The sequence below is a fragment of the Etheostoma cragini genome, chromosome 20 (genome assembly GCF_013103735.1).
Source record: "Etheostoma cragini isolate CJK2018 chromosome 20, CSU_Ecrag_1.0, whole genome shotgun sequence".
NCBI lineage: Eukaryota > Metazoa > Chordata > Actinopteri > Perciformes > Percidae > Etheostoma > Etheostoma cragini.
The window spans coordinates 18796863-18810311 of record NC_048426.1 but is presented as its reverse complement, the minus strand read 5'-3'; the positions used below and the strand labels follow the sequence as shown (position 1 = coordinate 18810311).

Sequence of the window (13449 nt, the reverse complement as noted above, 5' to 3'; positions counted from 1 at the left end):
TGTGTATATCAACTTCCAAAAACAACATTAAGCAGACACACATTTAATAAATCCCCGACACTGTGACAATATTTTCTTCAGAAAAGTTGCTTATAAAGTAGCAGCAAAAGGATCTGATAAACCACCGATAATAAAACAGGAATGTTATTGTGTTTTAAAATCTGGCCAAATAAGTCATACCTGTTACTTAACATGAAACCAGACCAGGACTGGTGTCCTGGTCTGCCTTGCTGTGTAACCTGAGAGGCAAACATAACTGTAAGTTACATTTTGGTGTTTCTAAATTTTGTTTCTCTTGTATTCTTGATTGTGGTGATTGTCATCCTGGGTCACCATCACACCATCAGTACTTTTGCAGATACATCAAATTACGGTGAATGAAGGTGCCGATCTCGCTGCCCTTTAATGCTTCTAATTGAATGTGTATATTTATCTTCTTTGATGTCAAAAATAATAAACTAAGTCCAAGAATAATCCAGGGACTGATCCATGCCAGTAGGCCGAGAAAAAACAGGGACAAAATGCAGCTGAAGGAATCAGGGGCAAATTCATATAAAATCCATCTGATTTCTATGGCCCTTTATTTAAAAGTGATAATTAAGATAAATTAAATGTATAGTACCAGCGCCACATTTAAAAAAAAATGATATGCATTTCATATGCAATGCATATGAAAGGCAGACACACTCAAACCTGGACAGAACCGCCTCGACCACTGCACCACCCAGTGCAAACGCGTAACATTCACACTAGATTTTATGCTCACACTTAAGGATATGGTATTTCTAGTGATAGTAAGCTACTTTAATTATCTGGACTGAGAAATTTCAAAATTGTAGCATCAATGTGAGTAGTCATTGCAAACAGTTAAAAACAATTGTCCTCTGAAGCCAAATAATTAATCTTGTATACTATGTTAGCATTGCTCTCCTAACAGCACCGTTTGGATTTTACATAAAGTTAATGATGTGCATGAAGTAACACTGCTGGGTGTTGACTGGTTTTACAATGCACCATCTAACTAGACTGGATCTCATCCACAGGAACCACAGGCAGCTCAATGCCAACAGGGACAACAACAAAAGGTAAGCAACAACAACTGGCTTCTAATTAACAGTACATACTTACCCACTGTAAATAAATTGCTTGTGGCAGGTAAAATTGCTTTTGAATACTTCTTCCAGTTGTATATCAGTAGTATATGAAAGTTAACAAAGAGGACACATTTATAGATTGTGACCAAGTCAGGTGGACTAAATAGCATACTTATTAAAAATGTTGCCTACTTTGCCTAGTTTGTGCCACAGGAGGTCACCGGTGTGCAACAGTGACAACAAGAATATTAGTTTCAATGTCAAATTTATTTACCTTATATATATTTAGTGTGGGTCCCATAGCTGGTCAATTTCCCACAAGATTTACATTTATTATATTATATTGCATTCAGTTAATGAAATGCAGGAAGAACCACTTGCAGCTCAATGCCAACTCTGACCATTACAGGGACAACAACAAAGGGTGAGCAACAACAACTGGGTTCTAATTAACAGCACATATTTACCCACTGTGAATACTTTTTTATGGCAAGTAAAAAATGTAAAAAACTCCATAGCCAAAAACTTTCTTCCAATGGTATGTCAGTAATGCATGAAAGTTAACGACAACAAATGTATACACTTTATGACCAAGTCAACTAGACTAGACAAATGTATTTACAAACTAAGGACCCATGAGCAACATTTTAAACAATGAGTACCTCAGTCTGTGCAGGGAAAGTGTCTTTACTTCCAGTGTTAGAGTCCTGCCCCTGTTCTGTCTTCAGCGAGGACACCAGTGTGCAACAGTCTGTGTTTGTGAATATTTTAGTGACAACATCAATGTCAAGATTTTTTCACGTGTCACATACTTAGAATGGCTCCCATGACATGCCAATTTCCCTCAAAATTTGGTGTTTATGGCACCATTTTAATTCACATCTCAAGGATATCATCATTGGTATATGTTCATCTATAAGGGTATTCTGCGTCTGCTCCCCTCATATCTGTGTGAATATATTCAACCAAAAGTGAATAGACTGTATTTTTTACGCTCACAAGACTTACTGCTACTGTCTGTACCAAGTGTCCGCACAGAAGTTGGTAAGGTGGCATTTCACTATTCTGTCTCCACAACATGGAACAATTTACAAAAGTTCTGGAAATTGAAGGAAGTGGTTGCAATTGGTCAGTTTAAACTCTTGCTCAAAGGTTTGGAAATTAAATCTATGGTCTGTAAATGTTTTAAATAGTTTTATGAAATTGTTCAATAGAAATTTCTTTTCTACATGGCAGTTAAGACTTCAAACTGTCACATGAACAACACTGGCTGCCAGTGTTGGGAGTAACGCGTTACAAAAGTAACGCAGTTCGAAAATGTATTCCTTTTTGCTGTAACACAGTTTTACGCTAATAGTCTGAGAGGAGAACCTCATACTTCTCAATTCTTTGCTCAATGAGCACAGGTAAACTGCAATTTTCCATGTACCGGTAGTTTAATTTTACATTGTAACACAAACCTCATGGAGCAAGAAATTATTCATTTGATTTAAATCAATTATTTTACCCATCACTGTCAAGCTAAACACTACACCCTTGCATAGTAATGTGATTAGTCACACTTAAGGTGCTCTTCCAATACAGAAAAAGAAAGACCTTTTGGTTTCGACTGAATAAATATGTGATTAAAGGCTTATATTCTTCTCTTTAATAAAATTAATTTGTTAACCATGAACTAATAAAAAAAATGAATCATTGATTGCAGAAAACAGGCGGTTGACATAGGCTAAAGGTGCACGGCCCAAATAACACTCCAACCCTTTACAGGTACATTCTACCATAGTTTTAGTCTACATAGTTTTTGCAGTAAAAATAAAGCCATGTCACATAGTTTGTACTGAAACCTGAAATGTATTTGTATAATGTGTTCCTTTTTTAATTCACTTAGTAATAAGATAATCGAACATTATAATTATAGTTCAAAAATCCAGATTATCATTTTAAAATCTTATAAGATTCCATCAAACACAAAGTCTACAAAGGTACTTCTGCTTTTTGTTATAAGATCGGTCATGTAATGTTTTCACAATGCATTACCAAAGAGGTAAAAAAGTATAACAGCTCTTTCGTTAGTGTGTAACGGCTCATTCGCATAGTAACACATCTTTGTTTTCTAATATGCAATTTAGCAATTGAAAGGAAATTCCTCTTTTGAAATTTGTACTCCTGTATTTCCTCATGCTTCTGCACCATCCATCTCCCTTGTTGGGTCAACTGTACATTGAAATCCAGATCCACTGAAAATAAAGAAGACGCACGTTATAAATGAAGTACAACATATGAGCAATATTAGACCTTATGTCACAGGACATATAATTAAGTTATATTATGTACTTGTGTAATTCTAAGACCAGTATTTCTTTTCTCTGTTTTCTAGATCAACAGCTGCAAGTTCAAACATGATTTTCTGACAAGAAGGGTAAGTTATATTACCTCCGACTCTTGAAAGTGTATGGCTTTTCCATTAGACAGTTGTTTAAAGATTTCTGTTGAGCAACACAAAAACTGTGAATAAATTGCATTGCACATTATGCCACTAGCTTTACAAATTGTATATACATAGACTAGACCCACCAATTGGAACTTTTAATCTGTCCAGTATGAAGATATGTATTTTTTCAAACATATTTACACAGCAAGAGTGGTGGACAGTTACATCTTAAAGTATATTGTGTGCTTTGTGGACACCACCTGTCCCACTTGACTTAACTTACTGTACATGCTGTCCAAGCGAAGGATAAGACTGATGAAGTTCTCCAGCGTCATGTGTCCAGAGGATGCCCCGTAGCGCAAAGCCATCAAATTGAGCATGTCATCGGTGATGCTGATTCCTGTTAAACACAGCAAGAGCTTAGGAGAAGTTTTGGAATTTAGTTTATTCTTCTAGCATTTTATGGTAAAATCACATGTTTGCACAAGCCAAGTTTCATCCTACACAATTAGCCACAAATGCATGTCAGCATCAAATAGAAATCAACACGTTCAATCTTGTCTGGAAATACAGTCTTGTGCAGTCCATGGTCTGGCACTCTGCAAATCATAGCAATATGTGCAAGATCTTGCTACATTTTTAATAAGTTTATTACCAATTATCAAACTGGAATAAATGCTTTATGATTATACACAGTTTTGCATAATTACACTTACAAGCCAGGTCAAATCAGGCTTCAATCTCCAAAAATACATTACAAAAAGTACAAAAAAACAATATTTGAAATGAGTTTGTTTCCTTAGCACCTGTCATGTCAAACAGTGATTGCACCTAGGTTGTGTATCACTCCAATTAACCATTATTAAAGTTAATCTAATACCTAAATCTAACTACTAGGTGTTTTTCTCAATAGTGCTACATGGCATGGTGGGAAGCACTAAAGTAAAGGCCAGATAGGGGCAGTAGACACCAGCTGTGAACAAATCACTGGCAAATTATTATCACCTTGTTAGCAAACAGTTGCCAACACATCGAGTGGATACGGCACAGTTAATTGGAATTTTGTTTCTGGCCAACTTGCACATGTAAGTCCAATATGCAACCTGTTTCAGCTCTCTTTTGGTCTCCACCAATTCCTCTGGAAAATATCTGTCTCTTTAGCTTCTAGATGCTCCACTATGTTAGCCAGCTAGTCGCTAATTTTGTCTGTCTGCTGTTTAATGCTAAGATTATGGTGTGAATTGGGTTTATTAGAAATTTGTTGCTAAATACAGCTGCCTACTGTGATGATGTTGTATACAATACGACTTGTATGACAGGGGTGAGACTCAACCCAAACGTTAAGGTTTCACGCTGTTAAGCCAAAACACTGAGCTGAAAGATGCTATTAGGCTCCGCAATTAAGGGAACTGCAGAGTCAGGTCTGTGACTACAAGCGTCGATAGACTAATTCTTAGTAAACATCAACTGCATGTTTGAGGTAGGCTGCTGCAAATCTGGTCATTTTGGGATGCAACAATAATAATTAGATCTTTTTCATGTTTCCCAGTGTTGTTTGACACTGACTTGTAAATGGCAGTCATTTACTTCTGTTGCTGTAAGCCACTCAATATATTTATATTCAAGGGAATGAATGAAATATAAACTGGTCTACCTGAAGCTAAGAAAGCATTCCTCAGCACACTCAGTGACAGTGTTCCAGTTCGCGAAACATCAGTGCGGAAGAAAATGTCCTGTTAAATAAGAGAAAACACCATCAATGATCAGGCCAATCTTCCATATCAATGTAATAATGGTAGAATGAAAAGGATGCTACACAGTAATGTATGTAGATATTACATAAACTGTTTGAGTTTGAAGTGTTAAAATTGGTTCATTTTACCTTGTATGTGACGACCTTTCTCCACAAACGGACAAATTCCTCACTGTTCAGTTTGCCGGTGATTGATGTCTAACCCAACATTAAGGTATAAGCGCGGTTGGTTAATGTCTTACCCTGACTATTTGTGTGTGTATAATACACAAAAGGGCATTGTTTTTCACATGCATTACAGAAGAAGATGGATAACTGAAATACCATACCACAATTATTTAAAAAAAAACACACACACACAAGCAAAATAGCCATTAAAGCAATGTGAAAGTTTCTCGTTAAGAGTTCAAAAAAGAACAATTCGTTCACAAATCAGATATCAATATATCACATATTATTTTCTTTTAACACTTGAAACAGCTTAAATAGAGGAACATTTTAAAAACAAATCTGTTATTTACAGCGCAAGCTATACCAAATCATAATCAATGTCAGATGCATCACATTAGTTAGTAGATAAAATGGTAACTCTATAATTCCATGCCACAATCATATCAACACAAGCAAAATAGATGTCAACTGGAATCAAAAGTTTGACTCGGTGCACATGTGCTTCATGTCTTTATCTGATCTTTAACCCTCATGTTGTCCTCGGGTCAAATGTACCCATTTTCCTATATCAATATTCTTATTAACTACCCAATTGTAATTACCAAAATTAACATGATAGATTCCACACAACGCTCTTTGGCAAGTACAAATCTTTACTTTCATGGATTTTGGGGTGTGTCATTAAATTTTATAGCATTTGAAAAACAAATTAAAGTGGTTTTGAAATAGTATTGAGTAAAAATTGACATATACCAGACTGTGATTATAAATAAGTCTAAATAATTCCTAATTTCTGCTTTTCTATCTACAAAATTAGGTATAATTTTGCATAAATTATGTTTATTGGCCATAAATTCCAAAAATAACTGTCAAACTAAAGTTAATAAGTTAGTTTTATGTAGTGTTCAACCGTCAAAAAAAGTTAAAAACGTTGATAAAAAGCGTAAAAAAAGTGTTCATTTTCAAGTATGATGGGAAGACAACACAAGGGTTAAATCAGTTTATGGTTGTGAAACCACCAAAAGGGCAGGCAAGTTTTGGCATGTACAGAACACTACTTATGTGTTTATGTAACTACATTTACTGTGAGAGATTGCCCCTTATGAAACTGGGAGCTGAGGTGGAGAAAAAAGGACAAGATATTCTTTGAGTAGACCAATTCACAATACTTATCACAAAAGAGGATACATCCATCAGAGCAACCATGCTGCGACAGGCATCAATGCTGAAGCCCCCCGATTTCAAGTCTCCTATTACAAAAGAAGACAAATTTGCATAAAGCATACTTTGGCCTAAACCCTGCAATAAAGCAATGCCCATATCATTTATTCACACATTTACTCTTTGAGCTCTTTTGCTGTTTGCTGAGGCTATTAATATTATTTGGGTTGTTATTTAACAATTCAAACCTTTCAGGATGTTTTCATTTAGAAGCCTTTGAAGCTGCTCAGCATCCACTTCTTCCAACTAGAAATGAATAAAAACAAGGTATAATAAACTGTGGTAAACCTTTGTGTAAGCTCAAATATGTATATATATATATATATATATATATATATATATATATATATATATATGCATGTATATGCATCATGTTTATATATATATATATATATATATATATATATATATATATATATATATATATATATATATATATATGCATGTATATATATATGCATATTTATATACATTGGTGATAAGAAGTATACAGTATATGTATACATTGTTATTTGACCCATTGTTCATGTAAAAACATTGATTAATGAAGTTAATACATTTTTAATAACAAGTTCCAAGTAGTAATCAAACTGCATTCAAATTGGCTAGTTAGCAAGTTTACACATATTACCTTGTCAGAGTATTGGCTGAAAAGCTTTTTCTTATTTTCGTCTTCCTGAACATTTCTGACTTTGTTGAACTGGGAAATAAAAGATGAGAAATTGAAAGTGAAAGTCAGTTTACCGAAAATCAAATTTCAAATCAGAATATTTCTCAAAAAGTATAAGAAAATGTAACACAATATCAGTATAACATGAGCATCATCAACATTTTATGTTAAATTGTGCACACCTTCTTGACTGGCTCATGCATATGGTCAGTAGAATTTTCACTGTCAGGAAAGACCAAAGACATTCCAAATTGGATTAGTGTTTTTTAATCTTTCCAAATATGAAACACCAGTGATCTGTGACATATGCCACATAGATTATTTTGGGATGATTTTGAGCCGTGGGTCTCTTCCCTGGAGAGGATGGTCAAGATGAAGGAGCATATCTCATTGGGACTGAAGGTGGATGGCACAATCAGGTATTCACCGGGCTTTAGCAAAAGGAACTCCATCACATCACGTGCATTAATGAAGGTAGTTTGGGCAACAGGTGCGTGGCTGCTAAAGAAAGAGGCTGGGAATTTGTACTGTAGTAAAAAAAAAACATATTTTTCAGTTCTCTGTTGTTTATATTATTTACTTGAGCTGCACAATGTGGATGGAGAAGATTTACTAGTGATTAAGATACAAATTGTTTCTTACCTTTTCCTTTACCTTGAGGAAAATCAGTGGAAGATGAGTTCATGTTGGGGACAAAAAAACAATAATGAAATAAATGGATGTCGAATTTTCAGTTAAAATCATGTGTTATTATTATATCCTTACATTATTCCTGCAAATAAAAAGCAGACTGTGAATTAGCTTTTAGCATTGCTAACCAACTGTTCTATGTTTCTATTTTTTTTTAACTTAAACTGACAACTTCAGCTACCTTTTATGTCATATTATGTCAGACACAATGGGTATGTTTTATATAATATTACAAAGGTTAATATTTACCTCAAATACAGTGAAACCAATGTGGAAATTTTGGACCAGGTGTCTGTTTCTCTTGTCAGACTTCTGCATGAGAGATATCAGCACGTTTTTCTCTCCTTCTTTCAGTGAATATTCACCGTCAATCTTGACCCGAAACTGAGGATTAGTCCAGAAACTGTCTGGAAGACAAAGAGAGGAGTAACATTTATTTGCATTGCATCATTTGGAAAAGTTTAGGATAAGTGATTTGATTATCAAGTTTAAAATGGAATGTTTTTTGGTTATAACTATTGAAACAATTGAAAAATTGAAAGCAAAGCAAGTCTTACTCAATAATCTCACTAAGTTTGAATTGTTCTCAAAATGTTCAGCTATTAATAAATTTACACTATCATAGCTTGCAGCAGTAAAGGACTTGTGAGTTTTTTATATTCTTCACTCTGTGACATACAAAGTAAAGTTGTTGCATAAGTTGTGTAATTTACGCAAGCAGCATGCTACTCTGCCAACAGCCTTTTTCTACAAACAAGCTCAAACAAAAGCTGTCAGTTTGTTTATCTCTGCCCCGGATCTTGAAATTTTGACAATTTCTTGTAAAGTTGGCTTTGAATCGAAATACAAGCATTGTGACACAATCCCTTTTATTGGAAATTTAAATTGTCCTGATTTTACCGCATTATAAACTTATTATTAGTTAATTATTAAGGTAATTAACATGTTAATTATTGACTTGTCTGTGAGTTAGGCTTACATCTGTAGAAACACAGTCAAGTCTGTATCTGATCTAATCTTTAATGTATCATTTCATAGGAATTGTAAATAAATCAAATTAGGTTGAAAATGTTACTGTTTGCCCCCTTGGACCTGTTCAAGATCTTGGTCCTTACTCTGCTGGGATCATTAAAAATCTATATATAAAAAATAAAAAAAAGTTTGACCTTGCTGCACAGTTGCGCTGATAACTTGAGCATCCAAACTTCAAGAGTTTGGATGCTCAAGGAAGTTCCATTATAGCTTTGGTCTCTTAGTCTCTTAACTGGGTTTTTCATGAATATTAAGTGTGGATAATGGTTCCTTGCCCAAAACACCTTGGTGCAGAATTGCAGTAATAATCTATTGGTTCAGTTCAGACATACTATTATTTGTATTATTAACAATGTGTTCTACAATTTAATTATGCTTTATTCTAGTGTTTATTCATTTAAATTTTGAAAGCTCTGATGGAGTTGGGTATATGAAGGACGATCTGGTTGCTCCACTCTCCTTTAGTCCAGCTTTCTCTGTGCAGAACGTTCGCCTGCTGTATTTTGCTTTTAATTTTCAATAAGTAACCTCCTAGACAAAAGGCAAATAAAAAGCTAAGAGGGTGAAAAGGATATTCACGTCTGTTGCAGTGACAGATAGTCAAATTGTGGTTAATGTTGACATGGCAGGTGCCATACACTAGTATTTTATATTGTTATCAAATACATGGTATGACAAATAATATCTGGTCTTAAAAAATTTGAATCCAGACATCCTGGAAGTACCTTTATTATTCATGCAACCCCCAGCAGTTGTTCCTGCAACCCATCTGCCCTCATACATGGAGGTCTTCCAGCGACGAGAGGTGTGTCCATCAAGGAAGTCGGGATATAGGGAGCAGATGTCAAGATCTGTGTAGAACGTACAGAAGTCTTCTAGGGCCATCCTATTGACATCAGATATTAATTTTGGATTATGTGATTTTTTTTTTCTCTTGATGTGATGCTGAAACTAAGAAACCCTGACCTTGAGAAATACAATATAAGATTCATAAAGATAAATATATTCCTTCTGTTTCAGTATGGTTAGAAGTACTTTTATTATTAATCCCTCTTGGGAAATATCAATTTTTTAAGAGGTGTAGATGGAATCTTTTACATTCACAGCACAGCAAACATACCTATGTCTACTACTAAACGACAGCACCCTCTGGTCAACCTCTGCACAAGTTCTTCAAAGTGTTTTGTTTCTGAAAATGTTATCACAATCCTGTAACAGACACCTGTAACTGACACAGTATGCATACTGTATTTTACCTAGTGTATGCCAGATATATTTGTGAATCAATACTATATCTTAACCACCACAGTAACATTTATTTAAAATATTATTTTCTCAAATTTGTTGAAATGTGTTTTATTTTATAATGCTACATAAGTAGTACTTTCAAAATACATACAATGTTTTTGTAGTAGTTACTTTGTATGGTGGGCATGGGTGGTACAGAAAACATCTAGATGCTTAGAAAGGTTGCCAACATTGGGTTGAATTTGCTTACCAAAACTCTCCATCATCATCCACTGAATGGCACATTTCACGATCTTTAGCACTCACGGTTTGCCACAAAGATGACCTTGAAGACAGTTTGTAAAGTAAGAAGGGGAGACAATATTCCATTATTAGTTGTTTTGAGGGAAATTTTCTTCTCAACCCATACAGAATGCATATACAGTACAGGTGGTATTTTCTGTGAATGAAAAAAACTTGTTTTAAGTTGCCTTCAGGGTTTTTAGAATAACTGGAGGGAGATTTTCAGGACAGTTTCACAGGCTTCTCATGCACCTATTCCTAATGACTAATTATTTTATGTGTACTGTAAAAGAAAAGCAGAAGACCCTGGCTGTTACCAACCTGCTGGCTTTCAGCTAAAAGTAGATGAGTAATGTGCATAGCTGGCTTGTGTCTGAAGCCTAAGATTTTAATTGCCATCAACTGCTTCTCTGCAATTGTTTCAAATGATGAGAATAAATACATGAGGTGACAATAAATACACCCTCACTTATCTTGTCATTAGAAAATAATCTCAATAATTCTGCATATCAGAGCCATGTCACTGTGAGGGAGTAACTGAGTGGCAGTTGTCCTCACCGATCACTCCAGTCTCCAGTCCACTCTCCGTTGCCCCAGGGGTTCCACAAGCGCACCAGGTTTACTGCTTTCTTTCGGCTTATCATCTGACCAGCAATCATAAAAAGCAGTTGTCCCATTAATCAATAATCATCAGAAGATATGCTTCTTTTAAAGTTTAAAATTTGGATTGCAAGCGGTTGGTCATACAATCTTCACAATAACCTTTAGATAAGTATTGGTTGTGTTCCAGGTGCATTCCTAATTTTTCACCTGTTTCACACCCGTAACAGTGTAGGCATGGCCTTGGATCAACCCATTTGGCAATTTCTTGTTGGCAGTTGTCACCTACAAGAAAAAAACATTCGTCATTAAAAAACATCCCAATCTTGTGCCATGTGTCATATATGTACGTCCCGACCCTGAGCATTGACGTCAAAAGTCCTGACACTAAAGGAGACTTTTAGCGTGAATAACGAACGTCAAAGGCACGTCACCAAGCGTCGGTATTTTACGTGATGGGGGAGTAGGAATGTGTTGGAAGTGCATACTCATTTGGTTGCTTTGTTTACAATGGCACAGCCATTGGTAGCTCTGTGTATTTTAGCTGATTTATTTTATTTTTAAACATTAGTTATTTGAAAGTAGTTTTGTCATATGTTGTATTTGTCATCAGAGAAACCACTGTAAGTGAATCTTTTGTTTTTGTTGTTATTATCTTACTGTCAGTGTTCGGACAGTGCTTTTGTTCCAGTAAAATAAAAACAAAGAACTTAGTAATGTGAGATAACAAAAGAACCAACCATGGTTGGTTTTGTGTGGTATATTTGTACTTACCCCTTGGGGTGTGCCACAGCTCATCAGTGACTTGGATTCGCCAGCTCTGCACATTAGCATCCACAAGTTTGCGGGGGGATCTGACAGATTGATACACATGTGAACACCACCTGTGAAGTCCATCATAGCCTCGGCAGGAGATCCAGCATTCATGTCCGTATAGGAACCACACACTCTGGCACAAGTAGATGTGATATTATTATTACAGATACTCCAGATATACGACAAAACTCATGCTAACAAAACTAATATGTCTGAGAAACAATGTGTGTTTGTTTTCTTACTTGGCATAGGCTTTCTCCAGCAAAGCCGGCCAGAACTCATTTTGGTCTTTAGAGTGAACAAAGATTAGTTTCCCGTTGATTGTTGGTAGCATGTCATCAATGACAACGTCCATCCACCTTCCAAATCTCCAGAACTGAATTTATTTTAAAAAGATCATATATAAAGGTATATGTGTGGTCAGTCATTTTAGGTGTTCAAAAATATTTTTGTTAAATTGCCAAATTTTTTAAATGCAGGCCATAACAATGATGAAAGTGATATCACAAACTCAGCACAGTGAGTATGAGTGCAATCAATGTTCAATGAAAAATACAGCACTTAAAATGATAACTTGCTATGCTAGTATATGTAAGTATTTACCCTGAAGTGGAACAGCCCGCAGTATTTCTCATCAAATTTTTGCTCAAGAGGAACAACTTGTCCAAGGATGTCATTCTGGAATGTTAGAGCTCCGATAGATGCAAGAAACCAGCAGTTTCCTGAGTAAAAAAATTGTTGTTAGAGAGACAATAAGGCATAACAGTAAAATGTTATGAATTAAGAAGTTTTTTGCTACCAAGTAGTCCTTGAGCAAAGTCAAACCTGGAGACCCCATCAAGTACGAAGGCTGGATAAGGAGCAATTTTCTGAAACGGAGGAAATGTTAACAAGTCAAAAACAACTTTGAAAGAAGAGGATATGTTCACATATTATGTTCTATTGCAATACAATTACCATTGATTATTTATATGCAGAAATGGGCATGTAAGTATTTTATTAGATAGACATTAGAAGAATATTGCTAATATTGCTAGCAATTGCTAATACAATCACATAATATTTATTTCCCAGGAGATCTGAACACATACTTTATTGTTTGTTCTTCTATAGCTAGCCAATCAGCAACCAAGACACCTAGTGTTTTTAGTTATTAATGATTGGTAAGGGCCATGACATTTTAAAAAGTAAAATACTAGGTTTAGCCCCCCTCCCGACACCAATACTTTGTGTACAGTCCCTAAACATGTACTACTAAATGGTGTGTTGAGAATGGTCAAGTTTGTTTTTTTAACTTCTGGTTTTCATATAGCCTCAATCAGCAACTACCATAGCAGGCATTCAAAAAATGTCTACACATGAGCTATTACATACATAGCCAGACACTTAGTACCTGTGTTTGCACTTTGGGAGGCAAATCATTTGAACAGGGGGACAACAT

The 13449-nt window shown here is 35.3% G+C and overlaps 1 protein-coding gene and 1 long non-coding RNA gene across 2 annotated transcripts in view; one reads left to right on the top strand and one right to left on the bottom strand.

Annotated features, from left to right (window-relative positions):
* Positions 1–2842: 2842 nt before the first annotated feature.
* The window catches only part of LOC117935639 (calpain-1 catalytic subunit-like), a 12310-nt gene continuing 1703 nt past the window's right edge, over positions 2843–13449 (bottom strand). The window contains exons 3-22 of the mRNA XM_034857961.1: positions 12808–12877; positions 12612–12730; positions 12251–12384; positions 11967–12141; positions 11403–11477; positions 11151–11236; positions 10561–10635; positions 9788–9948; positions 8280–8437; positions 7983–7994; positions 7678–7867; positions 7523–7563; positions 7302–7370; positions 6859–6916; positions 6638–6699; positions 5408–5476; positions 5180–5258; positions 3809–3925; positions 3528–3580; positions 2843–3331 (exon numbers count right to left, since the gene is read on the bottom strand). Of these exons, the coding sequence (XP_034713852.1) occupies positions 3305–3331; positions 3528–3580; positions 3809–3925; positions 5180–5258; positions 5408–5476; positions 6638–6699; positions 6859–6916; positions 7302–7370; positions 7523–7563; positions 7678–7867; positions 7983–7994; positions 8280–8437; positions 9788–9948; positions 10561–10635; positions 11151–11236; positions 11403–11477; positions 11967–12141; positions 12251–12384; positions 12612–12730; positions 12808–12877 (1830 nt within the window). The 3' untranslated portion in view covers positions 2843–3304. The remainder of the gene's footprint in view (positions 3332–3527; positions 3581–3808; positions 3926–5179; positions 5259–5407; positions 5477–6637; positions 6700–6858; positions 6917–7301; positions 7371–7522; positions 7564–7677; positions 7868–7982; positions 7995–8279; positions 8438–9787; positions 9949–10560; positions 10636–11150; positions 11237–11402; positions 11478–11966; positions 12142–12250; positions 12385–12611; positions 12731–12807; positions 12878–13449) is intronic.
* The window catches only part of LOC117935641, a 25327-nt gene continuing 20579 nt past the window's right edge, over positions 8702–13449 (top strand). Inside the window, exon 1 of the long non-coding RNA XR_004654797.1 lies at positions 8702–8712. This is a non-coding gene — a long non-coding RNA (uncharacterized LOC117935641). The remainder of the gene's footprint in view (positions 8713–13449) is intronic.